The sequence below is a fragment of the Saprolegnia parasitica genome (assembly GCF_000151545.1).
Source record: "Saprolegnia parasitica CBS 223.65 unplaced genomic scaffold supercont2.53, whole genome shotgun sequence".
Taxonomy (NCBI): domain Eukaryota; phylum Oomycota; class Saprolegniomycetes; order Saprolegniales; family Saprolegniaceae; genus Saprolegnia; species Saprolegnia parasitica.
Genome location: NW_012156447.1, coordinates 108,166 through 135,407, shown reverse-complemented (window position 1 = coordinate 135,407; position 27,242 = coordinate 108,166). Strand labels below are relative to the sequence as shown.

At 56.7% G+C, this 27,242-nt stretch overlaps 12 protein-coding genes across 12 annotated transcripts; 9 read left to right on the top strand and 3 right to left on the bottom strand.

Moving 5' to 3' along the window:
* Positions 1-48: 48 nt before the first annotated feature.
* Positions 49-710, top strand: SPRG_10334 (hypothetical protein; the record flags this gene model as incomplete). The annotated part of the gene is made up of 2 exons (XM_012349391.1): positions 49-521; positions 578-710. The coding sequence occupies 2 exons, from the start codon at positions 49-51 to the stop codon at positions 699-701; spliced, it is 597 nt and encodes a 198-aa protein (XP_012204781.1). The 3' UTR covers positions 702-710.
* SPRG_10333 (hypothetical protein) lies at positions 694-4,815 on the bottom strand (the record flags this gene model as incomplete). The annotated part of the gene is made up of 12 exons (XM_012349390.1): positions 694-1,308; positions 1,355-1,408; positions 1,478-1,611; positions 1,657-1,704; positions 1,755-2,018; positions 2,066-2,164; positions 2,215-2,301; positions 2,350-2,483; positions 2,532-3,176; positions 3,225-3,936; positions 4,031-4,627; positions 4,681-4,815. The coding sequence occupies 12 exons, from the start codon at positions 4,813-4,815 to the stop codon at positions 738-740; spliced, it is 3,480 nt and encodes a 1,159-aa protein (XP_012204780.1). The 3' UTR covers positions 694-737.
* A 518-nt stretch (positions 4,816-5,333) lies between these two features.
* On the top strand, positions 5,334-5,844 carry SPRG_10332 (hypothetical protein). Its single transcript, XM_012349389.1, has 3 exons — positions 5,334-5,475; positions 5,521-5,629; positions 5,686-5,844. Exons 1-3 carry the CDS (start codon positions 5,348-5,350, stop codon positions 5,839-5,841), a joined length of 393 nt encoding a protein of 130 aa, XP_012204779.1. The 5' UTR covers positions 5,334-5,347; the 3' UTR covers positions 5,842-5,844.
* A 4,457-nt stretch (positions 5,845-10,301) lies between these two features.
* SPRG_10331 (hypothetical protein) lies at positions 10,302-11,218 on the bottom strand. The gene is made up of 4 exons (XM_012349388.1): positions 11,046-11,218; positions 10,892-10,997; positions 10,541-10,844; positions 10,302-10,490 (listed from the first exon to the last, which is right to left on the bottom strand). Exons 1-4 carry the CDS (start codon positions 11,186-11,188, stop codon positions 10,324-10,326), a joined length of 720 nt encoding a protein of 239 aa, XP_012204778.1. The 5' UTR covers positions 11,189-11,218; the 3' UTR covers positions 10,302-10,323.
* A 432-nt stretch (positions 11,219-11,650) lies between these two features.
* SPRG_10330 (hypothetical protein) lies at positions 11,651-12,293 on the top strand. Its single transcript, XM_012349387.1, has one exon. The coding sequence runs from the start codon at positions 11,691-11,693 to the stop codon at positions 12,252-12,254; it is 564 nt and encodes a 187-aa protein (XP_012204777.1). The 5' UTR covers positions 11,651-11,690; the 3' UTR covers positions 12,255-12,293.
* Positions 12,294-12,351: 58 nt separating this feature from the next.
* SPRG_10329 (hypothetical protein) lies at positions 12,352-13,970 on the top strand. Its single transcript, XM_012349386.1, has 8 exons — positions 12,352-12,470; positions 12,523-12,573; positions 12,619-12,724; positions 12,769-12,974; positions 13,023-13,202; positions 13,254-13,370; positions 13,421-13,755; positions 13,805-13,970. Exons 1-8 carry the CDS (start codon positions 12,372-12,374, stop codon positions 13,944-13,946), a joined length of 1,236 nt encoding a protein of 411 aa, XP_012204776.1. The 5' UTR covers positions 12,352-12,371; the 3' UTR covers positions 13,947-13,970.
* A 291-nt stretch (positions 13,971-14,261) lies between these two features.
* On the top strand, positions 14,262-14,713 carry SPRG_10328 (hypothetical protein). The gene has a single exon (XM_012349385.1). It carries the CDS (start codon positions 14,309-14,311, stop codon positions 14,642-14,644), a length of 336 nt encoding a protein of 111 aa, XP_012204775.1. The 5' UTR covers positions 14,262-14,308; the 3' UTR covers positions 14,645-14,713.
* Positions 14,704-16,168, bottom strand: SPRG_10327 (hypothetical protein). The gene is made up of 7 exons (XM_012349384.1): positions 15,831-16,168; positions 15,605-15,786; positions 15,424-15,560; positions 15,335-15,363; positions 15,148-15,286; positions 14,890-15,093; positions 14,704-14,846 (listed from the first exon to the last, which is right to left on the bottom strand). The coding sequence occupies exons 1-7, from the start codon at positions 16,133-16,135 to the stop codon at positions 14,766-14,768; spliced, it is 1,077 nt and encodes a 358-aa protein (XP_012204774.1). The 5' UTR covers positions 16,136-16,168; the 3' UTR covers positions 14,704-14,765.
* A 157-nt stretch (positions 16,169-16,325) lies between these two features.
* SPRG_10326 (hypothetical protein) lies at positions 16,326-18,247 on the top strand. The gene is made up of 15 exons (XM_012349383.1): positions 16,326-16,442; positions 16,495-16,526; positions 16,575-16,610; positions 16,661-16,784; positions 16,833-16,892; positions 16,945-17,041; positions 17,089-17,204; positions 17,253-17,368; positions 17,419-17,457; positions 17,511-17,594; positions 17,648-17,721; positions 17,769-17,823; positions 17,877-17,946; positions 17,991-18,062; positions 18,108-18,247. The coding sequence occupies exons 1-15, from the start codon at positions 16,331-16,333 to the stop codon at positions 18,233-18,235; spliced, it is 1,215 nt and encodes a 404-aa protein (XP_012204773.1). The 5' UTR covers positions 16,326-16,330; the 3' UTR covers positions 18,236-18,247.
* Positions 18,248-19,088: 841 nt separating this feature from the next.
* SPRG_10325 (hypothetical protein) lies at positions 19,089-20,946 on the top strand (the record flags this gene model as incomplete). Its single annotated transcript, XM_012349382.1, has 14 exons — positions 19,089-19,173; positions 19,229-19,260; positions 19,308-19,343; positions 19,393-19,516; positions 19,567-19,626; positions 19,672-19,768; positions 19,815-19,930; positions 19,986-20,086; positions 20,139-20,177; positions 20,239-20,322; positions 20,370-20,498; positions 20,555-20,624; positions 20,687-20,758; positions 20,812-20,946. 14 exons carry the CDS (start codon positions 19,089-19,091, stop codon positions 20,937-20,939), a joined length of 1,173 nt encoding a protein of 390 aa, XP_012204772.1. The 3' UTR covers positions 20,940-20,946.
* Positions 20,947-21,472: 526 nt separating this feature from the next.
* On the top strand, positions 21,473-24,146 carry SPRG_10324 (hypothetical protein). The gene is made up of 13 exons (XM_012349381.1): positions 21,473-21,668; positions 21,717-21,874; positions 21,918-22,146; positions 22,195-22,309; positions 22,361-22,507; positions 22,558-22,691; positions 22,738-23,091; positions 23,138-23,194; positions 23,236-23,337; positions 23,395-23,455; positions 23,502-23,630; positions 23,681-23,928; positions 23,973-24,146. The coding sequence occupies exons 1-13, from the start codon at positions 21,501-21,503 to the stop codon at positions 24,036-24,038; spliced, it is 1,968 nt and encodes a 655-aa protein (XP_012204771.1). The 5' UTR covers positions 21,473-21,500; the 3' UTR covers positions 24,039-24,146.
* Positions 24,147-24,564: 418 nt separating this feature from the next.
* Positions 24,565-27,226, top strand: SPRG_22260 (hypothetical protein; the record flags this gene model as incomplete). The annotated part of the gene is made up of 5 exons (XM_012349435.1): positions 24,565-25,647; positions 25,671-26,481; positions 26,546-26,708; positions 26,759-26,893; positions 26,938-27,226. Coding segments are annotated over 5 exons (2,481 nt in total), but the record flags the coding sequence as incomplete, so codon positions are not given.
* Between the last annotated feature and the right edge of the window lie 16 nt (positions 27,227-27,242).

Genomic DNA, 27,242 nt, shown 5'->3' with positions numbered 1-27,242 from the left:
ATCCGGATAACGTGTCTAGTTGCACGCAACATGACATTGCCTTTTCACATGACCGACGAGGGTGGGTACTGCCCGTCGAGGTCGACGCTGTACGTGTCGATGCTGCCGTACGCGTACACCAACAACGACGTCGCGCAGCTCTTTACGGGCTTTGGCAAGATTGCGCGCGTGACGATTCTGCGCGATCGAGAGACGCGGGCGAGCCGTGGCGTGGCGTTTGTGCAGTTTGCGCAACCGGCCGACTGCGCGCGCGCGTGCGCCGCCATGCACAACACGCCGCTCGAGTCGTTTACGCTCCACTGCTCCATCTCCAAGGACAATGGCCGGTCCACCGAGTTTATCAAGAAGCGCAAGTACTCGGCGAAAAAAGTGTGCTTTGAATGCCAAGGCGGCGGCCATTACTCGTACGACTGCCCGCGCAACGTGCTTGGCGCGCGCGAAAAGCCCAAGAAGAAGAGTACGAAGCGCCGCACCAAGTTTGAGTCGGGCGAAGCCGAGGTGTTTTTCGATATGGACGCGACGTAGGCATGGTGTTGTCGTGGATCCATGCACTGATGATGTGATATGGATTGGGTAGGGACATTGGTGTCGCAACGCTGGCGTACGAAGCAAAGCCGCATGTGCCTGCGTCGCCGACGCGGCCTCGCAAACAGCTCAAGCAAGATACGTACTTTAGCGACGAAGATGCGCCGTGCGACTGAGAACACGCCATGTTTGCTTTAGCATTCGACTCGTTATTATGGCTTGGGCGTCTTGTCGCGAAAGCAACTGCGCTTGAGCTTCATCACTGCATTGTGCCACGGACTCGGCGCAATGCGAAGAAAGTTCCCGAGCTCGTCCGGGAGTTCGCCGTATTCGCGGGGCACCGCGCCGTGCAAAATATCGTGGAGATCCGCGTTGAGTTGGCGCTTTGTCCGCTCTTCAGCTTCGAGTGGGTGGAGCAAATTCGGTCGCTTGCGCTCCTTTGCAATGTCGTCCAACCGGCGCGTGAGGATCGCAATGAGCGCCGCGCGATCAAAGTGCAGCGGCTGCACCACGCGCATCGTGTCGTGCATGAGCGCGTCCTTGATGACGTAATCCAAGTTGTTTTCGCGCGCCATGGACGGCGACGAGTTGATCTCGATGAGCCACGGCCGGTACGCTTCGTCGAGCAAAATGTCGTAGCCAAATACGTCAAACGAATTGACTTGGTACGGAATCGCGTCCTCGCCTGCCACGAGCGACTTGAGAATGACGTGGATGATGTCTTCTTTGATCTGCTCCACGGGGGCGTGCACGGCCGCGAGCCGCGACCAGAGGTATGCCAAGCTGTACCGTCAGCGTGTGCTTTCGTATTCGTATATCCGAAACGTACCTCGCTTTTGTACCACCGGCTTCGGTCGTGGACGCATTATTCACCGGGTTGTCGCTACAGTCCATGGAAGCCTTAAATTTCTCGGCCTTATCGCGACAAGGAGGTAAAAGAAAAAGAACGTACGCGACTTGGTCCATGTCGCCGTATTTTTGAATGCTGCTGTTGGTGAGGTGCATGAAGAGATCGTTGATGTCGGTCGCGTCGGACGAGTAGCGGTGCGTGCAAATACGCACAAAGCCTTCTTGGTAAAAGAAGGCCTAGATGCATCGTCGTCAGCATTTACGACCAATGAGAAAAGATACCTCGAGCGGATTGAAGGACGTGACCAAGACGTAGAGACGCAAGTCAAACTAGCCAGGATCGAGTTATACGCCTGAAAATGGTACAGTAGACGGCGGACCTTGAAGCCGTCGAGCAAGAGCGGGTTCTCAATGTACTTTTGCACGACAACGGCTTCGCCGTAGGCCACTTGCCCGAGGTCGTTGAGAAGCGAGATGCCGCGCCCGCGCGAGAGCGCGACGGGCTTCATGATCCAGACGTTTTTGGTTGGACCGATCGCGTCGCCACGTTTCTTGAAGGCTTGCACAAACGGAATATAGTCGTTTGGCAAGATAAACGTCTCGGGGGCAATGTCAAAGCTCTTCAGGCGTTCGCCACCGAGCGACTAGACCCATTGTGTCCTAAAACGACATATAAAATATCGATTCGTACCGTGTAGCGATGCAAACTCTTCTTGAGCATGTCCTTGCGTGTGAGTGCTTTGGCGCCCGCAAAGTGGTTGACTTTTTGCCACACCAGGAGCGTTTGGCGCTACGACGCAGCGTGAGACATGACGAAGCAAGATCCAAACATGTATGTACATCGACACGCGGCTTGCTCCACGTCCACAAGAGATTCCATGTCGTGTTCAGGCCAAGGTCCACGGGCAATTCCTCCCAGTCGGGCAGCTATCCAGTTGTGTCTTGACCGCCCCGTTTGTACATTCGAGCAGCTACCTTTTTCACCGCCTGCGCCACGATTCCAAACACTTCAAGCCGCGACGACGAGTTGATACGGTACTGCGCGGTAAACGGCGTCGACTGCGCACCATCGTACACGTACGAAGCGGCGCGGCTGGTCTTGAGCAAGCCTACAATGGCATCGTCATTCGATGAGGCAAAATTTGATGACGGCGCACCGTCGACACCAAACACGGTTGCGTAGTCGTGCATGACGTTCTTCCAGATGGTGTAGAGCTTGAGCTGGAAGCGTAGCGCCGTCTCGCCTTGCAAAAGGGCTTCTTTCGGATTGGCCGTCGACGCTTTCTCGTAAAAGGAGGTCATGATGCACAGAAAGTTCTTGTAGTATTTCGAGTAGTCGACCGTACACAGTGGTGGCATGGACGGGACCAGTGGCAGCACGGGCGCTGCTTTGACATGCAGACGCGGCGTCGACTTGGCCGACCGACGCAATAATGTCGGCTCGGGCGTTTCTTGGTTCGTGCTGTTGCGGGCCGCCGTGGATCGTGGTGCGAGCCTTGGTTTTGACGACTTGGGACGCAGAGTTTTGGGCGCCAATTCGGGCGTGAATTCACGAGGTGGCGGCGGTGCGAGGGACGCAAGCGTGCTCTCGACGCTTGCTTGATACGATTTGATTTGGTTCTGGCTCGCCACGAGATCGTGAAGGATCTGGCGCGCGTGGCCCATGGATTGCGCCGGCCGCGGAGAAGGTACAATCGCACGTGGTGTCACGAGCTTCTCGATTGACTCGCGTTGCGCTTGGAACCATTCTGGTAACGGTGGAGCGACAGCCTCCTGGGTCTTTATCATCTTGTCCAAGGCGGCTACGCGGTAGTTGAGTTACATTGACAACACATAGGACGGGGACGCACTCTCAAGCAGCTGCATCGGGATCGACGAGTGAAAAACCGACTTGTCGTACACAGGGGGCACATACGGCGGCACCTTCTCGTCATCTCCCGACTCATTGCCGTCGTCGTCGCTGTCGTTGCTGTCGCCCGCTGTCGACTCGACGTCACAGCTATTGTTGCTGCTGCAGCTGGGCAACGGCTTGTCGTCGTCGTCGTCAGGAGTGCTCTGCGGCTCGTCGTCCACTCGACTGGTACCATCCTCATTGGACGGTCGATTGAAAGCGAGCAAACTGTCCGTGTCTTCGCTGATGGCAAGTGGTGGTGTCTCGACATAGCTCACCGTCTGTCTGTCGATGTCGACGTTGGTTGGAGAAATGGGGCCGGAAGGTGCAATAGGGTCCGTGGTTGGCGCTGCACAGAGCTCCAAGCCTTCGTGGTTTGCGTGTGCCGTCACATTTGGTGTCGACGACGGAACCTCCTCCGAGACTAGGGCGACGGCATGACGAGCAGCTCCGGCTGATCGAATACGAGCCAAATTCTCGGCGGCTTGAATGCTGCACAGGGTGTTGTTGATGCGCGTGATGCGCTCGTCCGTCTCGACTTCGACGCGCGGCGTTGGGTCTGGCAACGGGTCGATGGAGACTTCGTGGACGGCGTCGTCGACGTATTCGTCCGAATCAGAGCTTGCGGCGTCAATATCGCTGGCGGAATCACTTGACGCATCGTCTTGGTGCTGCGCGATGGCTGCTCTTTGAGTGCCTTGCGGCGCGCGAGTTCCTACAGCGCAATGGTTCGCGTGAGAACGCAAGATGCCTCGTGCATCGCACCTGCTGCTTCTTGAGCGCCATCTTGGCCTGGCGCGCAACGAGACGGTCGTGGGCGGCTTGACGCCTCAGCTCTTTTTGCTTTTGAAGTCGCTCCTCGGGCGTCTCTTCTTTTGGCGCCTTGGCTTTTGCTGTTCCGCGTCTCTTGAGCTTGAGCGACCCTGTGTTTTGGATGATGAAGCGCACGCTCGGGTCATTCGCAGCGACGCGCGACGCTTTCGCTTTGGCGAGCATCTCCTTGATTGAGAGCCGACGAGGTGCACCGTACGACGCGTCTGGCGTCACCGTCTCGGAAGCCTTTGCGGACGGCACTGGTTTAGATACCGCCGACTTGATCGAGGCGGGAAGAGTGCTGGCTTGGGTTGATGGCTTTTGGGTTGGCGTCCGCTGTGGTGGAAGTGTCGGGGATGATGCTGGGACCCTTGCAACACTCGGCTGATTTTGGCCCGTGGACGTTGTGATGTGCTCGGGTGCCGAAGCCTTGGTGCCGATTTCAATCAGAGTCGCCGTCTGCACTCCCAAAACGAGATCTGCGATGCGCTGACGCGCGCGTCGGTCTTCAATCTCGGTCACGATGACGGCCACTTCCTTCTTGATGTACTACATCGAGCAAGGTATGGTGCCTTTTCTACGCCTTCCCAAATTTTACGTACATGGCCGAGGCTCACGTCATCTGGGTCATCCGTAAGGGTTTGAAGGAGCGCTTGCAGTTTGGTTTTGCAGTCGGCCAGCACGTGGCTCTCGAGCGTTGGAATAAGGCCCAACGGCAGCAATGGGAAGTGCTCCATGATGTCTGCTGCTGCTGCTTGGGTCGGCACGGGCTGCTTTGTCACATTTTGATTCGAGCTGGCGGCCAAAGTACTTTGAGGCGCCGTAGTCGTATCAGGCACGCGTCTGGGGCGTGGACTGGCGATCGCTGCCACACCGTTTGGTCGCCCGTCGGCATCCTATGTAGAGTGCTCTCTACCCAATTTCGTTGCCCGCAGAGTATAGTACCGCTGCCTTGAGTACTGTTGCACATGGTGCCTTTGAAAGCCACGACGGTAGCATACTTGTGACTTTAGCAGGCTTCGCGGTGCATTGACCTCGGACTCGCCGGGATAAGAGGTTTCCAATCGTGTAACGCTGCCGATACACTACACACACGCAACTTTGCAGTCATATATCGGCATTGGTGGCGCTCGCCAAAGTGAAAATACTGGTGCATCTAGCCTCAAAACGAAACCGCTCTATACTGCATATATTGATACATCTGGATACCGGATATTCTTCAAAACCTCTGGAACACTATACCTCGCATTTGGCTTTACAAACCGCGAAATGGACATGGACGCCGGCCAGATGAACGAGTTCCTCGAGGCCATGACCCGCTTCAACCCGGCGATCCCAGACGACGTCGTGGCCCACTACCTCCATTCGGCTGGCTTCGCGTCCGAGGACCCGCGCATGTAGGCCGTCGTCGCCATCGTCGGAGCTGACCGCTCGCTTCGTAGCGTACGCATGGTGGCGCTTGTGGCGCAGAAATTTGTGCTCGACGTCGCACATGACGCCAAGCTCTACCAGCAACACCGGCTGAACGCGCAAGGCGGCGCGCCCAATGACGTACGATGACTAGGCCATACAATGGTCCATGATAATGGCTCATGCTCTATGTGTAGCGCGCGACGCTGACCATGGAAGACCTCTCGGCAAGCCTGCGCGACTACGGCGTCAATCTGAGCAAGCCCGAATACTTGTGCGATAGCGAGACGACGCTGGTAGAGACCGGCGCGGTGGCGCCGAGCGGCCCCGCGACCAAGGCGTCGAAGAAGTAACTCTGTCGTCGTTTTCGTGGTTTTCTTACCATGTGCAAGCACGCACTTACGCAGATGGAGACTATCATTAGACCGTGTGTGCGCTCTTCGGCTTGACTTCAATAGTTTCTCTGTATTGGTCTGCTTCATCCAGGCCCGTATGCCTAGTCGTATGAGCTTGAAGGTCTTCATTTCATCCAATGTACTAGTAGTTGGTTATCTCTGCATCGCTAGCCCAAAGAAGCAGCAACGAGGACCTCTCGCGCAACCTTGGCTACGGTTGCCACCGCGGCGGCCTCATCTGTGCTGAGCGTTGCATGGCCAACAAAGTCAAGGATGAGCTCTTGGACGACAGAGGGCAGGCGACCGAGTGGCGTCGCGTTGACCAGATCGAGAAGCCAGGCGCGTTGCTGCGGTAGGACGTCGGCCGTCGACAAGATGGCGTTGTCGATCATTGTGCCCTGACTCGCAAACCAACAGATGGCTTTGGTGGTCGTTCCGCTCGGACGCACGAAGCCCCAGAAGAGCAGCTTTGCGACGCCTTCACGCGAGGAGTCAGCGGACTGGAGGTGAAGGCGGTACGCGGCCGAGCTCCGAATCAGCAGGAGGCGTCCTGGTCGCAAGGTCACAAACCCTGTGTCTTGGCTCACGCGCCCAGGGACCACGTCGCTGAGAAGCACCTACAAACATCCGTTGCTCATCTCACAACATCTTGTGTCGTCGTACCTCGATCGCAGGATTGCGCTTGTGCGGGCCAAAGTCAGCGTACTCGTACGTCTCTCGGAACTCGACCCGCAGCGAGACGTTGTCCACACCGTGCAGAATGACGGCGGTGAAATCGACAGACTCGTTGACAGCGCCCGACCCACGCCGCCACGCCGTCGTCATCGTCGGTGCCTCGGGCGTCACGCGGAGACACTGCACGTGGCAGAGCACCTGGTGCGACTGGGGCTTGCTCGGAAGCAGCCAGCCACGGTCGTCGTCATGACGCGGCCCATAGTCCTTCCAGAACCGTTGAGCGTACTCAAGCGTCGGTGGTGCTGGCTGCAACTGGCTCGTGATGGGTCCCTGCGCCCTCTTGAAGGCCCGCAACGTCTTTTGCAAAACAGGCGCCGACGGGTCGAGACCATGGTGCTGGAGGTACGCATCCCGGAGCAGTCGTAGCTCGTTCTCGTGGCCGCCACCGCGTTCAATGCGCCGGATGTCTTTGCGTGGAACCCACCGTGCGGCATCCAGCAGCGGTAGCACTGTCGATAGTGTCTTGGCGAGCACCGTATAGAGCGCCGACTGCGACGGATGGATGTTGTTGACGTAGCTCTCCAGCGTCACTTGGCGCGAGGACGGGTCCCACGTCACCGGCGTCGGCAGCATCTGCAGGTGCGGGCACACGGCGTCTGCAAGCGCCATCGACGAAGGCGTCTCATGTCGGACGATGGCGCTCGAAGAGATTCCCAGTCGCATGTTGTGCGGGTGGACGCTGAAGCGAGATTGGCCATACACTGCGCCGTATATGGCTGGATCGACGACCTCCAAGACGTTGTCAGCCCAGGACGCGGCAGCTTCGAGCGGCTCCAGATGATGGCCGAGTGACGATAGCAAGTCGACCGATAGCGCGTCGTCGGCGTGGTACACACCGCGGGTCGTGTTGGGCACGAGGCCAAGGGGACGCACAACCGTATCGCGAATGAGTTGGAGCTCGCCAAGTATGACGGCAGTATCGTCCATGAAGGCACCATGCGGGAGGGTCGGCAAAGCCTCCTTCTTCCACCAGTACGGCTCGTCGAGGAGCGTGCAGAGAGCTGCCATGTACTCGAGCTCGAGCTTGGCATAGGCTGTCGCGCGATCCGGTGCATAACACCACACGTCACAAGCATGTGGTGAGTGGATCGATCTCTCGACACATGGCTGCCAAAAGATTTTGTGCAGCGGCGGTGCCGGTGCCGTTGACGAGATGGTACGCGCGATATCTCGGGCCAGGCCGCGGAGACCGGAGTTTGCGACGGTCTCGAGAAGTGGCGGGAACTACAGAGACATATTGACGACTCGAGCAACATCGAGTGGGCCATACATGGTCCCCCATGTCGTAGTTGGTCGTGTGCGGCAGCAGGATGCGCGCCGAAGCCTCATGTTGCAATTGACACGCGCGAAGCAGCGGAGGGCAGCGTTGCTAATACATCATGTGCGGCGTCGACTCGTCACAGTAGTCCTAGCATGTGTGTTGGTACCTGATCGCGCTGGTTGGGGTCTGCGCCCAGTTCCAACAACAGCGCCACAAAGTCGGGGTTGTGGACCGCGTCGTGAAGAAAGCACTAGCAGGCGAATGTGATCACACTCGGTGGCTATACGGTAACCTTACCTCGGACTTGAGGTCGACCTTGGACGCTAGTAGCGCCACGTTGGAAGCGCTCTTGGCTTCAAGTGCCTTCTTGAGAACCTCCGCGTAGTACTAGAGGACGTCGTGATTGAGCCGCGATGGTACCAAGAGCGGCAATCAAGCATGAATGTAGTTACCGCGGGTGGCTGGACGCTGGCATGCACCAGCATTTTCTCGATCAGTGCTGTGTCGAGGTTGATCTTCACAGCCTGGCTGAGCGGGGCCATATCAAGGCACACCTTGGACGCATTATAAATTGGCTTGCGCCAGTCTTCGGTTGCATCAATATCGCCGAGACAGTTGCCGTCGGCCACCGGTGCTAGAAGCTCGACGGCCTCCCACGATCGCTTTTCGAGGGCAACGGACAGAAGCGGCATCTACACCACACCGCACGGATCGCACGCAATCCGATGGTTAGCATCGAAGGTACCAGGTTGTCTTGCTTGTTGGGATCCCCGCCGTGCTCGAGGTAGAACTTCAAGTACGCAATGTTGGCGACCATGATTTCGTTGGCCTATAGAACTCGTCACAGTCAGCACCAATGGCACATGGAAGAGTGACGATGACGTACGATCACCGGCATGTCGGCAAAGCGCGCGCCGTGGGCCAAGAAAAGCCGCATGCGATCCACCTTGAAGTCGGACCAGCCCATTCGACAAAACCAATCCTACGGACACACGTCAAAGGATCGAGTCGCAAAGACACAATTATACGGTCATGGCATCGGTAATGTTGGCCCCCGCGGCGATGAGGGCGGGGATGAGCGCGTTCGCCGCGTCGTCGGAGCTCATCGAACTCGCAGTGAGAAGCAGGTTCGGCTTCCCCTGTTCATAAAATTAGGTGTGCCACGTTCTCAAGAGTCGTACCTGGACAGATTCGTTGACGTCGGCGCCGGCGGCAATGAGGGTCAGCGCTATGTCCGTCCTGCCATAGTGAATGGCGTTGTACAAAGGACTCGATAGGTTCTGCACTCCAAGATCAGCACCATAGTATGCGTTGTCGCGTGTATGTTGTGTACCTGGTCGTGCGTGTTGAGAAGGGCGCCTTGCTTGATGAGGCAGTGGACGCTGTCGAGTTCGTTGTGGCCCACTGCAACCGCCAGGGCCGTCCGGCCCGCCTACAAGGCGACGGATAAAAGAGGCGGAAGCTTCGATCTCGAATGCTCAGGGTTCTACCCGGTCGCGGACGTTGATGTCTTGCACACGCGAAAGAATTGCCTCGAGGACCGTCACGTTGCCGGCCATGACCGCCACGTGCAGAGGTGTGCCGCCGAGCTAGAATGCATGGAGGTCTTTTCCGAGATGTTTTTTGTATGAGATACGTACATCGTCGAGCACGGTGTCGACGTCGAGGCCCTCAGGAATCGTCCCGCTGCGAAATTCATCGAGCAATATCTGGTACGCAGTCTACGCACAGAGTCCGTAATAAGACGCCGTGGTAGACGAGGTGGAGGAGACCTTTGGCAGGGGCGCTGCCGATCCAAAAATTGAGAGCGCTGGTGCCGAGGCGCGCCGCACCATGCCGGGATGGGATGCGGGTGGATTGGATTGTGCGCGCCCTGACAAAGTACAGTAGTGTGTGCTGCAGTGCAGTAACGATATAGGAGACCCGATGGCGTGAGCTTATGGCGTGCATGGATACGGCTCCTGTCTTTTAAATTGCCTGTCTTTTGTGCATTTTGAGAATTGACCTGGTTTCACCCACGGTGCAAGCTGGGCAAACGCATGTTGTGTCACAGAATCCCACTCTGCAATATGTGCCTGGTACGATGCATGTAGGCTCGGGAAGTGAATGGAAGACGCGTAAAGGGTCCGCCCAACGACCAAGCGCTGGCGTCAACTCCCACGCATTCTGGCGTAGCGCTGCGCACGCAGAAATATCGTTGAGAGTTTGGTGTTGTAAAAACGAAGTTTACGCCGCCACGGTGGATTGACATACCGGTATTGAGGTTTGCGGAGCCCATACACGTGTCGACGCGGCCCCTCCCCTTACTGGATCGAGTCCCTTGACTCACACAACTGTACTACGCTCCACGGTGCACGCAAGCATGACATTATTACTGTAACGTGTCTTCCAGCATGGACATGTCTGCACAGAAGAGAAAACATCCTGCGTCGTTTGCAGTATCTTTAAAGCTCAATATGCTCGATGTTTTCGTCGACAGCACTGTCTTCTTTGGCAATGTCTGCCTTCATGCGCTCAAACATGGAGCTTTCCTTGGTCTTGGTCGCTTCCTTGATGACGAGCGCACTTGGGTACTTGCCGAGCAAGCGGTAGAACATCACAGGTGCCTTGCCTACAGAGCGCCTCTTTCTATCGGCGGTCAAATGGTATCGAAGTGCGCACCAGCGTATTTTTCGAGGAGCGTGTCGACCGACTCGAGGCCGTTGGCATGGGTCGTAACAAAGTACTCGAGGCGAGCGCGGTTCTTGGCCGCGAGCTTCTCTTTGTCGACGCACGTACACGCCTCCTTTTGGGCCTTTGTGAACGCGGGGCAGCCCATGAGCTTGGGGCCCATCGCGTAGATCTCGGCCATCGAGTCGCATGACTTTTGCGCGTCGACGCCGCTCTCGTTGGCGCAGAGGTCCTTCATGCACTTTTCAAACTTGCGCTCGCACATGGCCTTGGAGATGCCGCACACGCCATAGCACTGTGTCGGCGATTGAGCCACGAGCGATGGATGGTCGCCGTACGTACCGCGTCGTGCCAATTGCAGCAGGACGAGAAGTCGACGCCGTCGTCGTTCATGACCTGGAAGCCCATCGACTCGGTGCCACAGCCGTTGGCCCAGATCTTGTAGTCGCTAGGATGGCCATGAGTGAGCGCGAGCCATGAGGTCGTCGGCGCCTACCGCTTGGGCGCAAGGACCTTGCCCTTCTTGGCGCAGATGTCACTGCGCGCATCGCACACCTGGTTGGAGTCGAACATGGCGTCGGCGGCCTGTAGCGCCAGCAAGAGCGTCGTGGCAGCGCCGAGCACCGACGTGCGGACCATGATGCAAAACAGATGAGCGACGCAATGAAGGAGTCTCTCGGATAAAACTCCATTCTTGCAACGTTTCTTTTCAAATACTTAGGGAGTTTACTCGTTTTATATTATTCTGAACTAACCTATCTTTTGTATCTCTACTATAAAATAATTCTGAAGTCACCGGATAGGCATAAACGTAACCGGAAGAGAAATCCAGCGGCCGAGCGTCTTCATTACACTATTATAATATACGTAAATAGTGAAGGCATCGATGGACAAAGCCCACCGCATACAATGTTGTACGTTATGAGCACTGCCAAGCGGCGTCCAGCGCTATCATCACGACGTACACCTGATGTCGAAAAACAACAGGCAGCAGTATGATCGGATATTGTCATCGTGAACGCCTCGATAAACGTATTTTACACTATTTCACGAGGCTTGCAGCGTACACGATATCGGTTACTGAAATGCTTCGGGCAAGCGGAGTGAAAGATTTGTTGACCAAGCGGCAGGCAGGAGTACCATGGCGATGCGAGCGATGGCGTCGATGGCCTCTGCGCACCTCAAGCATGGCAGCCCCGTGTACGGGCAGGCGTACCGCCGCTACCACTACGACAAGGGTACGGCGAAGGACATGATGACCAAGAGCTGCTACTACGGCGTCAACTTTATCATTGACCAGAACGCGACGGTCTTTGAGGCGATCACGCGCATGGCCGGCATCAACCTCGGGTGCTTGGCCGTCTCGGACGGCAACAACCAGTTTGTCGGCGTTGTAAGCGAGCGCGACTACCTCAAGAAGGTCGAGCTGCAAGGGCTCACGGCCAAAGAGACGCTGGTCGCGGAGATCATGACGCACAAGGGTCGGCTCGTGAACGCGAGAGAGCACGAGACGCCGTCCGAGCTCATGACCAAGATGCTCAACAGCGACGTGCGCCATTTGCCCGTCGTCGACAAGAACGGCGACATCATTGGCATGCTCTCGATCAAGGACATTGTCCGCGAGGTGAACCGCGAGGTCGAGGCCGACTTTGACACGCTCACGAGCTTCTCGCTCGGGAAGGGAGGCCACTTTGTCTTGGACTAATCGCCTTGTAAGGACTACAATCCTATTACCTCTTTGCGTACATGACGTGGACGGGCGGAGGATCGCGCCGGTTGGCCGGGCCGTTTCAGTTGGCACCGGTTGCTGAGAACGCGATCCATGGTGCTCTTGGACCGGCATCTCATCGAGGGCAACGTGAGCACGCTCGGGAAGCACCCGATCAGCAACAAGCACATCTTTACCAAGCTCGTCCTCCAGGTACATACAGTATCCCGAGTGTCTTTGCACGTCGATTACCGTGGCGACGTAGCATCAGCACCTCGAGGCCATCGATGTCTTGGCCGAGTTTCCACATCTCCAGGTGTGTCTTGGATGGCGAAATGCGTCGTGCCATCCCATGCCTTAGGACGTGGACGTGGCCGAGAACCAGATCACGACGCTTGCACCGCTCGCCCACTTGCCTTTTCTCATCCGCCTCGATGCGTCCCACAATGAGCTCACGACCCTCTTGGGTGCGTATGTCGACTCTGTGTGGCGAAGGTTGATGCCTGAGTAGATTTCGACACGCCGCTCTGCACGAAAGCGCAGGCGTGGGTCGACGGCAGCCACGCAATCGGGTCGATGCTCCACGTCGCCAACGTTGCGTGGAACCGCATCACGGCCATGCGCGACCTCTCGCGCCATCGCTACATCCAGGAGCTCGTCTTGGACCACAACGAAATCACCGAGATTTCAGGTCTCTCCGCCCTCGTCTTTCTCAAGGTGAAGTCGACGAGCATTTGCTGGAGCTCAAACGTTGCGGCGCACTAGCATGTGAGCTTGAGCCACAACAAGCTGCGCTCGACCAAAGGCCTCACGGGCAACCTCCCGATCGAGACGTTGGACTTGTCGCACAATGAGATCTCCAATACGGCCGACTTGCCGCGCCTCGCACGTCTCTTGCGCGTCAACTTGGCACACAACAGCATCGAAGCACTCAAGGATTTTGGCGTACGTACCTTGCGTTTCAGATATGTTGGCAGCACTGCTTTCTTATTCTAGAACTGCAAGGTCCTCCAGACCCTCGATGTATCGCACAACCGCATTCGGGAGCTGCACCATATTGACGCCCTCACCAAGCTCCAGGACTTGAGTCACCTCGACCTGAGTCACTGCCCTGTACGTCGTTTTCGCCATTGTGGGTGGTACAAAATACTAGATCGGGATAGATTACGCGCATACCAAACTACCGGTACCGGGTGCTCGTCCGGACGCGGCAATTGATCGAGCTCGATACGATTCCAGCATCCGTTCGGGAGCGCATTAAGGCCCAAGTTCTCCACGGCGAGGACATTCCGTCGCGCGTCGATGTCTTTGAGAAGCATTTACAAGACCGCGAAGCCTTTGTGAACCACTTGCCGCCGCTCGATCGCGACTTTCGGTACCGCGAGCTCTCGACGTCTGGCGTCGGCCACCTCTTTTGCTCGAAGAAGCCAACAGCGCCCGCGTCCAAAGAATCGACCAAGAGCTTTGCGACTGAAGCGGCGTCGCACGCGATCCTCGTGTACGCACCAATATTTGCGTGTTTTTAGACAAATGACGTGGCACGCTAGGGCGCAGGCGAAGATCGCGACCACCAGATTTGCTGCCAACGTCTTGGACAACATGCCCAAGCGGTACCCAGTGCTATTCGGCCGCGATATCGTTTCAAAGGGCTTGACTCGCACCCGCTCGGTCACGGACACCAAGAGCTAACAACACTGTTCGCAGTCGTCCGCACCTAATACAACTTCGATCCGCGCAGAGCAGGGGTACTTTTATGTACCTCTGGCGCAGAGTGTACAAGAGGTAGCATCTCGTTTAAATATTGTGGTCATTTGCGTCACCAGTGTGCGAATGCAAGGTGAAAATGCTACTACAGTACTACCTTGGTAGCAGAACGCACGATACGTCTATCTAGTGCCGCCCCCATATCTCTCTGCATGGACGCGGCGCCAACAAACGTCGTCCATGTACAATCCGCCGTTGTTTGCATGGAAATGAGCCGATCTGGATACGTGTACTTGGATAGTTGAAGGGTCGTCGGTTGAAACGCCGGGTGGCGTCTCGTGCTGCTCATGTCAGTGCACAAGTCGACGGGGATGGACCACGTGGTTGCCTTTTGCGCGAGCGTGTGGCGCGAGATGCAAGAGGACGGCCTCGAAGCCTTCCTCTTCCCACGCGCTGCGTACCGCGCCGTGCCACTGTGCGAAGCCAACACAACGGAGCTGCAAACACATGTGAACGCTCATCGATGCGCGGAGGACGCCATGGACGACGACGGATTCCGCCTTCCCGAGGACTATGCCGAGATCCGTATTGAGTGGAAGCGACAGCACTACGGCGACCCGGTGTCGCGATTCGACGCAGACGACGTGACCACTGTCTCGCTGCTCTCGGCGCCACGTGCATGAGACCGAGGGCAGACAGTACTCTCTATCTATGAGCCACCGAGATGTAAACCACATCATATGCGATGGACCACAAAATGCTGTCTTGTCTTGTTATGGTCTTGGAGGCGACCACTTGGAACGTTTAGGCGTCCAAACCACTCAAGGTGAGGGCAATTGGCAAGTGGTCGCTGCCTGTGATCGCCGACCGGATCGCAGAGTCCTCCTACGCAGCATTTCGATCGCACGACCTTGGAGAATTGACGTACGACGTGTGGCAAGAGAGCTTTCGACGCGACAAAGTAGTCGAGGCGCCAGCCCTTGTTCTTTTCGCGCGCCCCGAACCGGTACGAAAAATACGAAAACGTCTGCGTCTCGGGGTACTTGGACCGGAACGTGTCGACGAATCCGTCGGCGAGGAGCGACCCAAAGCTCTCGCGTTCGGCGTCCGTAAAGCCCGCCGACTTGTTGCGCTATTTTCACAGATGGATCGCTCCTTGTCGTTTGCTGTCATTTGCAGGATATACATTGCCCTTGGGGTCGTGGATGTCGATCTCTTCGTACGCGACGTTCAAGTCGCCACACCATACGACGGGCTTGGTTGCTTCGAGCTCCTTGAGCTTGGCAAAGAGAGCCGTGTCCCACTTCTTCGTGCGGTACTCGAGGCTACAATACATGCCGTTCAAACAACAACAAGGTATGATTTGCAAGTACCGGTCCAGCTTTTGGCCCGCGTTGGGCACCTATAGATACGTAGGCGGCGTGCGATGAGGTATGACAGGCGAATGGAGGGTTTGTCGTACATAGGTGTGTACAAGCCAAAATTTCTCAAATTCGAGCGCGAGGAAGCGGCCTTCGTCGTCGACTTGGCCATCGACCGTGATTTCGTCAAGGACGCGCAGGGGCTTGGTCTTGGAGAACATGGCCGTGCCAGAGTACCCTACAGAGCGTCGTACATGGGCTGGCAGGTACTCTATGAAATACCCTTTTGCGTCGCGCACTTCCAGTACTGGTGCCCGTACTGCGGCAGGATGTTGCGCACCGCGCCGAGCGACGCGTCGTCGATCTTGGTCTCGCTCAAGCACAACACGTCCGGGTCTTCGCGCGCAATATATGCACGAAAGTAGTTGTCCTTCTTGAGGACGGCACGAAGCCCGTTGACGTTCCTACCTATGAGGTCACATACGAGGCAGCATGACGAGCGCCGTACCAGGCGAGAACGCGGTATTGCGCCGACGAAGACGGCGCGGGAATGACGCCGTCAAAGACCTTCAGGTCTTCGTCAGCGAGCGGCGGGAACTCGGCATCGGCGACCGGCGCTGCGGCCTTCTTGGCTGGCTTCTTGAGCTGGTCGCCCTTGGGTGCTTTCAGAAAGTCCCAGCCAGCGGCCTGCGCCTTCTTGGGCGCCGACGCGGGCACTTCGTCCGTAGCGTCGTCAGCCTTCTTGGACGCGCGTGTCGCACGCTTTGCCGCCGGCTTGTCCTCGCTCGTCGTCTGCTTGCGCTTTCCCGCCATGCTCCCGACGTCCGTCCAGCAGGAAAATGGAAAGCGGTGACTCATCAAATAAGTGCGCTTTGGCACCTTGAAGCGTCCGCATATAGTGTGCACATGGTATGTGTTGTGGACCCCCCTCCCCTTGACATCTTTTGGGTAGACCCCCGTTACGGCGTCGTCCAGAGTCATCACCCGCGTTATTTTTGAAGGACGCCGATGGCAACGACGAAGCGCGCCGACGATCCCATGGCACCCACGATGTACGAGAGCCCGCGCTTCTATGTGGCATTCCTCGGCCTCGGCCTTGGCTCGTGGGTCATGTCCGACTGTACAGTGTTCTGCTCTGCCCTCAATCGAGTCTTCTGCAACCTTGCATGTAGTCGTCTTTGCCGAGGTCGCTGCGCTCGTCCAGGTACGCGAAACGTGGTGTCTACCACACCATGCTCAGCGCGCGTCGTAGCACACGCCAGAAGGACCCGCGATTGGCGTCTACGTGGTAACTTTGTCTTGCGACGACGACCGTATCGCGCTCATCGTTCCCACGAGATTGCCGCGCTTCAATCGGCCAATATCTTTCCGATGCTCTACATGCTCTTCAACAGCTCGCAGCAGCGCGTCTCGATCCCAACCATGATTTGGTGGCTGCTTGCATTTGGCGTGATGGCATGTCGTACGTTCTCTGTCCTCATTCTTTTGCAAGGATGGGACACGCGCGTAGTGCTCTTGGCGACGACGTGGCACATGACATCAAGCGTCTTTGGAGAGCCCCGTAGTTCGGGTGCGTTCGGCGCTCAAGTGGCAACTCGTCTTTACGTTGGCGAGCGATGTAGCGCTGCTCTTTTTCGTGTTTTGCGGCGGCATTGTCAGCGCCACCTCCAGCGTCGTCTTTTACCCCTTTGTGTCCATGTACCCCGCCATCTCGACAAGGTGCGTCTCGATCGGCGGGGCCACGTAGTTGCAAACGTTGCAATTAGTGCGTTGGCGACGGGCGAGAGCCTCGGTGCCGTTGTCGCGGGCGTTCTCGCGCTCCTGCAAGACGTGGGCAGTCCCGAGATGCACTTTTCGATCAGCACCTACTTTGCGTGCGCAGGTACTATGACCGCTCACCATGGCGTAGGATGATGAGATGTTTATGTAGCGGTGGTGTTTTTGGTGTCGATGGTGGCCTTTAGCTACCTGCGAACGTACGGGCGTCCCGAGACGCAGCTTTCCAACGAACGTGCGTGGCTCTTGGATCCGACACAAACGTTTACGGTATGTGTACCGACAAGGGAGCCCATTTGGAGTGTGTTTTGATGGATTAGTGTCAAGAAGACTGGCACGTCGTTCGCGTCATTGGCCAGGTGATCCAAAGTTGAACGTGAACATGGTCTGACCTTGGCACGCATATCTGTAGCCCCTCGCGTGTCAATTTGCTCTGGCATGCTTTAGCTTCGCTGTCGTTCCCTCTGTGCTGCCGATCCTTGGCTCCAAGTACATGGTACCATACATTGGGCGTCGTTTTGCAGTTGATAAAGGAGCGTTGATGTGTAGCATAGCGGTACCGTGCTAAAATGGGCGTCCGTCCTCGGCATGCTCTGTGACCCCCTCGCCCGATTCCTCACAACGTACGCAAAGGCTTCGGCGCGATGCCCACTGAATCCTGTGTTTGTAGGTTTTACCATACGCGTCGCGTCAGCATTTTCACACTACTGGCGCTGGTTGCAGGCGTACGTATCCATAGCTGAATACGCCGAGCGAAAGGACAACATGTGCGCGGTAGCTCTGCATGGCCACCCAAGCATCCGCCCGCGTACCGCTCTGGAGTCGTTCTCCGAATGGCGGCATCGTTGGTACAACCTCTTTCTGCGACGGCCTCACCTCAAATGCGCCATAGTGGTTCTCTTGCATTGCTCGTACATGTCGTTGGCAGGGTACACCCAAACGTGTTTGTACCAAGTCCTCCAAGGTCTATCATCGAGTGTATTGCGAGTCGCTCCATATACATGTGTAGAAATGGACGTCGAGAACGTCAAGGCAGCGTACCAGTGGTCGGGATTTGTGACGCAAATGGGCGCGCTCTTGGGCACCATCGTCACGTTTGGCCTCGTCGCGCTGACTAATGTCTTTTCGATGGCGTGAACAGTAGCGAACGTAATTGCAGAAGCAACTTCCATCGTGGTTGCGACACAACGACAAAATGTTCCAGTGACACGTTGGAACATCCTTCTTCACTAATCTATAAACCACCTCTTGTCGATACATAATTAGAGGCAAGGGTGCCCTCGACCACAAATCAGCGCCATGACGACCTGTATCGTTGGTCCAGCTACAGTACCACAGGACGTGGTGGAGCCATCGATCTTCTCAAATCGACTGATTGATGAGCTTGGAATGACGATGCTTCCGACTTTTGGTCAATCAGACGGTCTAAAACACGTTAGCGTGTTTTGATTCGCTGTTTTGCGTCGATATTCTAGCCAATGCACAGAATCTTTGATTCATTTCAATATTTGATTGGTCAAAATTGGAATTTGTCAGCAATGTTGGTATTTGGCACTTCGTCGGACTTGCGAATAACGTCACGGTCGATCAGTCTTCGTTTACTTTCTACCAAGTATAGCACGAAGTATCGCGAAGCCCACCACGCACATTCATCTTGCGTCCTTCATCGAATCCAGTCCGCGCGACGACTTCGTGGGTGATCCTGCTCACCATCATGACCCAATGACCCATAGGAAGGAAAGTCCGCGGGCTTTCAGAAATCGACGGCAAACCGCCAATCATATCGCGCTGTTTACGTTACCAACGCAGCAATGGGTCGGCGTATTTTCACGCCATATTTCTTATTTTTAGATATCAATACAAATACCAAGCTCAATAAGATCAATGCATAGTATAGTGCGACACAATTTGGTGGCGTATTTTTCCGGGTGCGGGCTAAAAACGTGCGCGGCTGGACGTGTGCGAGTTGACGTTCAATTCCAAACCTGCCATGTCGGAGCTCAAGGTGCACTCGACGCGTCACACGTACTTGGCCTTTATCGGCTTTGGCCTCGGGTCCTGGGTCATCTCCGACTGTATGCACCTTCTTTCTACATGCTCGTATCGATCCAATAATGCACGCCTGGATAGTTGTCTTTGCCGAGTTTGCCGCACTCATGCAGGTACTTTTCGCCCGCCTTTGAACTTATATACACGAGATATCGACTAGAAAACGCCCGAAGGCTACTCGATCGGTGCCTATGTGGTAAAACTGCGTGCAGTTGTCGACTGCATGTGCGATCGATGGCGTTTAGATTGTGGCGCTGCAATCCGCCAATATCTTCCCGCTGCTCTACATGCTCTTCAACAGCCGCCAGCAGTTGATTTCGATTCCGACCATGATTTGGGGCCTTCTTGTCCTCGGCATGGTGGCTTGCAGTATGTGCTTTGCGCTGGCGACGTTGACATGCATTTATTTGTGTGTTTAGTACTGCTGTCTATCTTCTGGGACACCAAGACGGTCATTGGCGGTCATTTGCACAGTACTGGTACGTCGCCTCGTCGACACAGGCAGCCTAAACAACGATGTGCAGCTCTCTTTGCCCTCATTTTCTGCGGCGGCGCCGTGAGTGCCACATCGACGGTGGTCTTTTACCCGTTTGCGGCCACGTATCCCGTCATGTTTACGAGGTAGTGATCCGATGAGGCGTAGCAGTCTGTCATGCTTCGATCGCAGCGCCCTCGCAACCGGCGAAAGCCTCGGTGCTGTGATTGCGGGCGTCTTGGCCATCATCCAGGATGTTGGGAGTGACCCAATGACGTTTTCTGTCGGTGTCGCCTTTCTTTGTGGCGGTACGAACCTTCTTGTGTTGCGAATTATTATCCTCACGTTCTCGGTGTGTGCTAGCTTTTATTTTCCTCATTTCATTTGCTTGCTTTGCGTACCTTCGGCGCCAGACAACGTCGGTCGAGATCTTTGCCGATCAGGAACTGCTGCTCCAGCAACCGGTACATCGTCGTGTCTCGTTCCTCTGGCCCAATGCCTTCTTTGACATGTTAGCACATGGCCCACTCGACCGTTCTCAAGGCGATCTGGCGCGTACGAATGCCACGACGATTGGTGGTTGCGTGGCGCTAATAACATGGCTCCACCCGTGTAGACGCTTCTGTGCCAATGGTTGCTGGCCATCTTTAGCTTTGCGGTGATTCCGTCCGTGCTGCCGATCCTCGGCGGCAAGTACAAGGTGACCCTTGCGGCTTGGATGCCAGTCGTCTCATGCATTCGTGTTAGCACTCGCCGGTGGTGATGAAGTGGACGTCGGTCTTGGGCATGCTCTGTGATCCAACCGCACGCTTCATTGCGGGTTTTTACCGCATCAAAAAAGTCGAAGTGTTTACGGCCGCCGCCCTCTTCTTTGCGGTACGCTCGTCTCCTGCGTTGACATGTGATTGATCTGATCGCCATCTTTTGTATAGCTCTGGCTCACGGTTTGGGCATCGTACAAGGCGCCGCTGTGGTGCGACGCGCCGGCCGGCGGTGTCATGGGTAGGTCATCGCTCCTTTAGCGCCCTACGACAAGTGTGTGTATTCATGACCCGGTGGTGTAGTTGTGATTGCCAACTGCTTGTACACGTCGCTCTCGGCGTTTACTCAAACGAGTTTGTACCAAGTGCTCAAAGGTAACACAAAATGGCGTGTGAGGACATTAGGAAACCACGTGTCGATCGAGTAGATGTGGACGTGAACCACAAGCTCGCGTACCAGTGGTCTGGCTTTACAACACAAATGGGCGCGCTCCTCGGGACGGCGGTCATTTTCTGCCTCGTGACGCTCACCAACGCTTTCCCCTCAGCGTACTAGAATCGACGCACCGCAGTCAAATGTACATCCATTTGCGTTTCGCATTTTTGTAAGCGCCCAACATACCGATGACGTCGCTGGATGTCCCTCCATTGGATCGCTACACCACGCTGGGTGCTGTCGCTGCACGCAAAGGGCAAACTGAACATCACATCGGTGTCGCTCTTCCGACCTGGATCGTACAATACAACCGGTGCTCTACCAAGACTCGACTAGGAGTCAGCAGCCTCAGAATGAAGTACCAAAACGACCGAGGAGATCGATACTGGTCAAGGCGCCATACTATTCTAGTCGTCGTACGACCCGTTCGCGTCATTGCATTTTCGCCATCGGGTCATCATCGGATCGGCCGAGCTTCAAGTTAGCTAATTCCATTTGTTTCGTATTCAACCCGCCGTCGATGTGTGCACCGAAGCCTGTCGAGCAAACACCTGCGATGGCACGAGATTTGCTTGAATGTGGTATTTGTGGCGTCTGCGCCACCAATAGCAGGCTATTTCCGGCATTTGCCACCCAGCCGGCGCCTTGCCACAGTTCTTTTGACGAATTGGCCGATCGACCATGGGCGTCCAGAGCAAGCTCGCGGGCGCGTCCGCGCTGACCTTCATTGGGCTTGCGCTCGTGATCCGTGAGAAGGGCCAGAAGGATGCCAAGGCTGCGTGCGAGCTCAACTCGCAGTTCTCGCCGCAAAAGTCCAAGGGCCAGGAGAAGAAGGTCGCGATCAACAAGGTCTGCGAGCGTCGCTTCGCCGCGTCTCGCCGCTCACGCGCTATGTAGGAGTTTCTCCATCGCTTCATGCGCCTCTTCCGCATCATCATCCCGGGTCTTTGGACGCCCGAAGTTGCCTATGCCATTGGCGTTGCGGCGCTCCTTGCGATGCGCACGTCGTTTGACATTACGATCCTCCAGATCATCACGTCCATTGAGCGCGCCATGTACGACCACCAAGGTGCATGCTTGCGCTCATGACGTATCTAGCATTGGGCGATCGTCCAAGGACTTTGTGCATCACTTGTCGCGCTTCTTCCTCATCATGTTGCCCGTGTCGTGCGTCAACTGCCTCCTCAAGTATGGCCACACGGAGCTGAGCCTTCGGTTCCGCACGCGCCTCTCGACCTTTCTGTACACCAAGTACCTCCACGAATACACGTACTACAAGGTGTCGAACCTCGACGCGCGCATCTCCAACCCGGACCAGCTGCTGACGGTACTCCATCTCTCTCAATCTTGCGCCGTGAGGCCATGTCCTATCTAGGTCGACGTCGAGCGCTTTGCCACGTCGGTCGCGGACCTCTACTCGAACGTGACCAAGCCGATCCTTGACATTGGCATTTACGCCGTCAAGCTCACGGGAACCATTGGTCTTGCGGGTACGAGCAATGCTTGTGGAGGTTGTATCCGAGGATATATGATTGTTCTAGGCCCTATGACGATGCTGAGCTACTTGGTCGGCTCGGGCATGTTTCTCACGTGGCTCCGCCAACCCACGGGCCGCTTTACCATCGCCGAGCAGCGGCTCGAAGGCGCGTACCGCTACATTAACGCGCGCCTCATCACCCATGGCGAAGGTACACATTTCCTTTTTTCCATGTCTAAATCTCGGCGCATGGTTGCCTAGAAATTGCCTTTTACAATGGCAACAAACGCGAGGCGTCGATTTTGCAGGCGTCGTTTGACGCGCTGGTGTCGCTCATTCGTCAGTCGCAGCAGTTCCGCTTCTCGATGAGCGTCATTGACAGCGTCATTGCCAAGGTGATGCTTTGTACTCGTCTCGATACTTACTCATGTATTTTACTAGTACTTTGCCACGGTGCTGGGGTTTGTGCTCGTCTCGCGCCCGTTCCTCGACTTGAACGACGCACGCCATCTCAACTCGTCCCACGCCGACCGCATGCAAGACTACTTTCGGTCGGGCAAAATGCTCATGAAGCTCTCGGAGGCCATGGGGCGGCTCGTGCTCTCGGGCCGCGAGCTCACGCGCCTCGCCGGCTTTACGTGCCGCGTCGCCGTCATGATTTCCGTGCTCGACGACCTCCATAACGGCAAGTACACGCGCACGATGGTGACGCCGTCTCCCGACGACGCCGATGCCATGGCGCTCGTGCCCAACAGCGGCACCCTCGAGTACGCCGATCACGTCATCGAATTCGAGGTACGCCCGCGTGTCATTGGGCATGGGTGGGAGCGCGTTGATGTAGAAAGTGCCGCTCGTGACACCCAACGGCGACGTCCTCGTCCGGTCGCTTTCGTTCAAGGTACATTGCACGGCGTTGGACGATGGCGACGATCGGTGTAGGTGACGTCGGGCATGAACGTGGTCGTGTGCGGCCCGAATGGCTGCGGCAAGAGCTCGCTCTTCCGCATCCTCGGCGAGCTCTGGCCCATGTTTGGTGGCAAGGTAAGCGTTCTCGTGTCGATGGATTGATGTATGATGGATGGATTCATTATCATGTAGTTGACCAAGCCGAGTCGCAACAACTTGTTTTACATTCCCCAGCGCCCGTACTTGACGCTCGGTACGTCGCGTCCTTTTGTGCGATGCTAGCTAGACGTTGCGAGTAGGGAGTCTCCGTGACCAGATCATTTACCCGGACACGCTCGAAGGCATGGAGGCGGCCAAGAAGTCGGACGACGACTTGCTCGAGCTTCTCAAGCTGGTGCAGCTCGAGTATCTCGTCACGCGCGACGACGGTAGCGACTGTCGTATTTCGTGCGTTCTCATGTTTGTATGATTGGTCTAGACCAAGAGGATCCGTGGGGCGTCGTCAAGGATTGGTCGGACGTCCTTAGCGGCGGCGAGAAGCAGCGCGTGGCCATGGCCCGTCTCTTTTACCACGCGCCGCAGTTTGCGATTTTGGACGAGTGCACGTCGGCCGTCAGCGTCGACGTCGAGGGTCTCATGTACGATTACTGCAAGAGCCAAGGCATCACGCTCTTCACGGTCTCGCACCGCAAGTCGCTCTGGAGCTACCACGACTACGTGCTCAAGGTACGGCATATATATTTGCGCGTGGAGCTGACGTACGATGCTAGTTTGACGGTCGTGGGGCCTACGAGTTCCGTCGCATTGAAGAGAGCGACGCAGCTTTTGGCTCGTAGATGCTTCCAGCCTCCGCCACGCATACACATATTGTCTGTAGCCTAACGCTCGTTAATCATCGCCTTGGTGGACGTTCTGCACGCCACTATAAGGCAGGGCATTTCTAGATAGCGTCGGATGTTCGCTTATCAAGTCTAAAATGGCATGCGATCAGCTGCTTATAAGATCAAAGTGCTTGGCTTAACACTGTCAACATATTCGCTGGCCAATCAAAACCTGCCACCCATAAAATTTATGAATGGCACGTTTTGATTGGCCAGCAAACACAAGATGCACTTGGCGCCACGTCATTGCAGAGCACAGCGCGGCAGAACGCGACGAGAACGCAGTGGGCGCGCTAGCGACAAAGATCCAAGCTGACACGACGCAGCCTTCTGCCCAAGGCATGCCTTCTCTACGCAGGCGACAGGGTATGTATCTATCTTTGGTCATATCCTTCGATGTTCGACTTTTTGATGTTCCATATATCCCACGCATTTTTGTGCAGCTACAAGATTCGGAACGATGCCTCCAAGGCGACGTGGTATGGGCTTCGTGCAAGCGCTCCTGCTGCTCGGCGCCGCCCTCGTGGCCCGCGCCGCCACTATCGACATAATTGAGCTCCCGAGCTCGGTCCTCTCGGTCTTCAGCGACGAGGCTCTGATGTTCGACACGGAGCGCATTGAAAACATATTTGCGTTGCCCGACGACACGTACTCGGTGACAGCCGCACGCGTCGTCACCAACCAGCAGCTGCAGACAGTCTGCACCAATTGCTCGGTTAACGATGGCTTTCCCGCGCTCGCCGTACGGGCGCCAGCATACGTCCTATCGACGACCTCGACGTGGTTCGGTATGCTACCAAGTCGCTCCACCGATGTACCCGTCGAGTTGACGGTGCAGATGATGACGACATCGTCCATCACCAATGCCACCCAACTGTATCAGCGCAAGTTGACACTGGACATTATCATCGTCACTGAACCACCAGTGTTGGCAGTAGCCGTCTCCAACCGGTCGGTGGCATACGCGACGCCTGCCGTGTTGAACGTGACGGCGACCGGCGTCAGCGCATCCGAATCACTGGCCGTGCGTATGCGCGTATGGAACTGCTCGGGCGTTGCTTCGGTCGTGGTCACGAGCGGCGGCGACATGCAACCGGTCATGATCGATGCCGACACCCATGACGACGCCGACACCGACACCGTGACGGACGTATGCTTGTACGAGCTTTGGTCGGGACTGGGCGGCGTCATGTCGGGCTCGATGCAAGTGAACGTGACGGTTGCGGACGGCTTCTTTGGGTGGACGACCGTCGAAGTGACGGCAACGTCGACAACCCATAGTGCATCGTCGGCGACGGTGACGACAACGGCGTTGCAATGGCTTCCCAACACGGCACCCATGGAGATCTTGCTCCCGACCACCCACCTGGAGATATTCGAGGACGAAGCGGTGTTCTTGGCTACCAGCGCCATCACGAGTCCGATCCAGCTCCCGGCCGATTACGCCTTGACGCTACTCGAGGTCGTGACCAATGGCGTGTGGATCCAAGGCATCTGTGGTCCGTGCGACAACACGAGTGCGATGGGAGCCTTCACCAAGCAGTTTGACGGACACTGGTCGGGCGTTATTGGTGTCGTGCCGTCCAGAATTACAACGGCGAGATCGAGTTTTACGTGGACGTGGCATTTGCGAGTCCGATCTTGGGCCATCGGCCGATGCTTTACCGGCAACCGCACCAGGTCGACATCATCAGCGTTGCCACCGTGCCGCAACTGTCGCTTGCGCCGATGAACACGACGATCGACTACGGCAAGTCGGCGTCCATTTGGGCCAGCGCGTCGAGCGACGACGCGTCAGAGGCGGTGCGCATGGAGCTGCGTCCGCACGGTTGTGACAGCAACGCCAATGTGACGGCGAACGGTGCACCGGTGCCTCTGACGTGGACCTCGGCGGGCGACTGTGTATACGCCATCAGTGACATGGCCAATGTGACTGGCAGCTCGGTGGTCGTGGCGACGAGTATCGCGATGCCGGTCGGTTTCTTTGGTCTGGCGTGGTTTGACGTCGTGGCGACAAGTACGGACGGGGCGGCGCGAGCCGAAATTGCGAGTCCTGTGTCGTTCGTGTGGCTGCCGAACCCCGCCATCGTGTACGAGGCAGCGGTGACGCGCCGCCTGGAGGTGTTTAATGGCGTGGCAGTGGACGTCAGCTTGGACGACATCCGGTCGCAGGTCAACGCGTCGATGAACGACTATGTGAACCTGGGCTTCGAGATTCTGGCGTCGGATGCACATGCCACTGCGTCGGTGTTCACAGTGAGCCGTGGCAACGGCATCACGGAGCTGTCGCTCAACGAGAGCCGCGGTTCGTTTGTGTTCACGGACTTTGCCGACGACGTGCGCGCGGGTGTGGTGCCGGTGGCTCACTTCCATGGCCTGTTTCGTTCGTCTTGCGCGGGTACTATGGCAGTCCCGAGTTCGGTGCACCGCCGGTCGTCTACAGCGTACTGTACGAAGTGCAGGTGTGGCCGACGGCCGAGTTGCCCCTCTCGTCACGGCCAACTCGTCAATTGTTGCCGGCGGCCTCGCGCATCTCAACGTGTCGGCGCAAGTGTCGTATTGGTTTGACCAAGCCATCGACGACTTCAAGTTGCTGCTTCGCATGCCGACCGATGCGTGCAACGGGTGCAAGCGGTCCGAGCCAATGGCGTCGTAGCGATACCGAAATCGACGAGCTTCGGGTGTGCGTACGACCTGACGTACTACATTGCATGGCATGTGTCGATGTCCGGGCCGGAGAAGGCGCTGCTGCAGAGTCCGCCTGTCGAGATTGAGGTGCAAGCCATCACGGGATTTGCCGGCGCGAGCACGTACCAAGTGGTCTCGGTGTGGTCGCGGCCGTCACTTCAAGCAGCACCGTACCGACCGTGGTCGCTGAAGCCGTCGACACGGTGGTCGTGACGTGGCAACCGAGCATGAGCACGATTGAGCTGCTCCCAGTGGTGATCGAGCGTTCGGCGTTTGCGTCGGATGCCGTGCACCCGTCGATGGCCGACATCGAGGCGTGCATCGGTGTCGAACTCTTGGGTCTGGGCTACTCGGTGTCGCGCTACACCGTGGCGACGACGGACCCGGGTGTGGCGTCTATCGATGTGAACGGCATCCCGATGCTGGCCGCAGCAACGGCGACGGGGCTGCAGTGGTCATTCAACGGCTCGG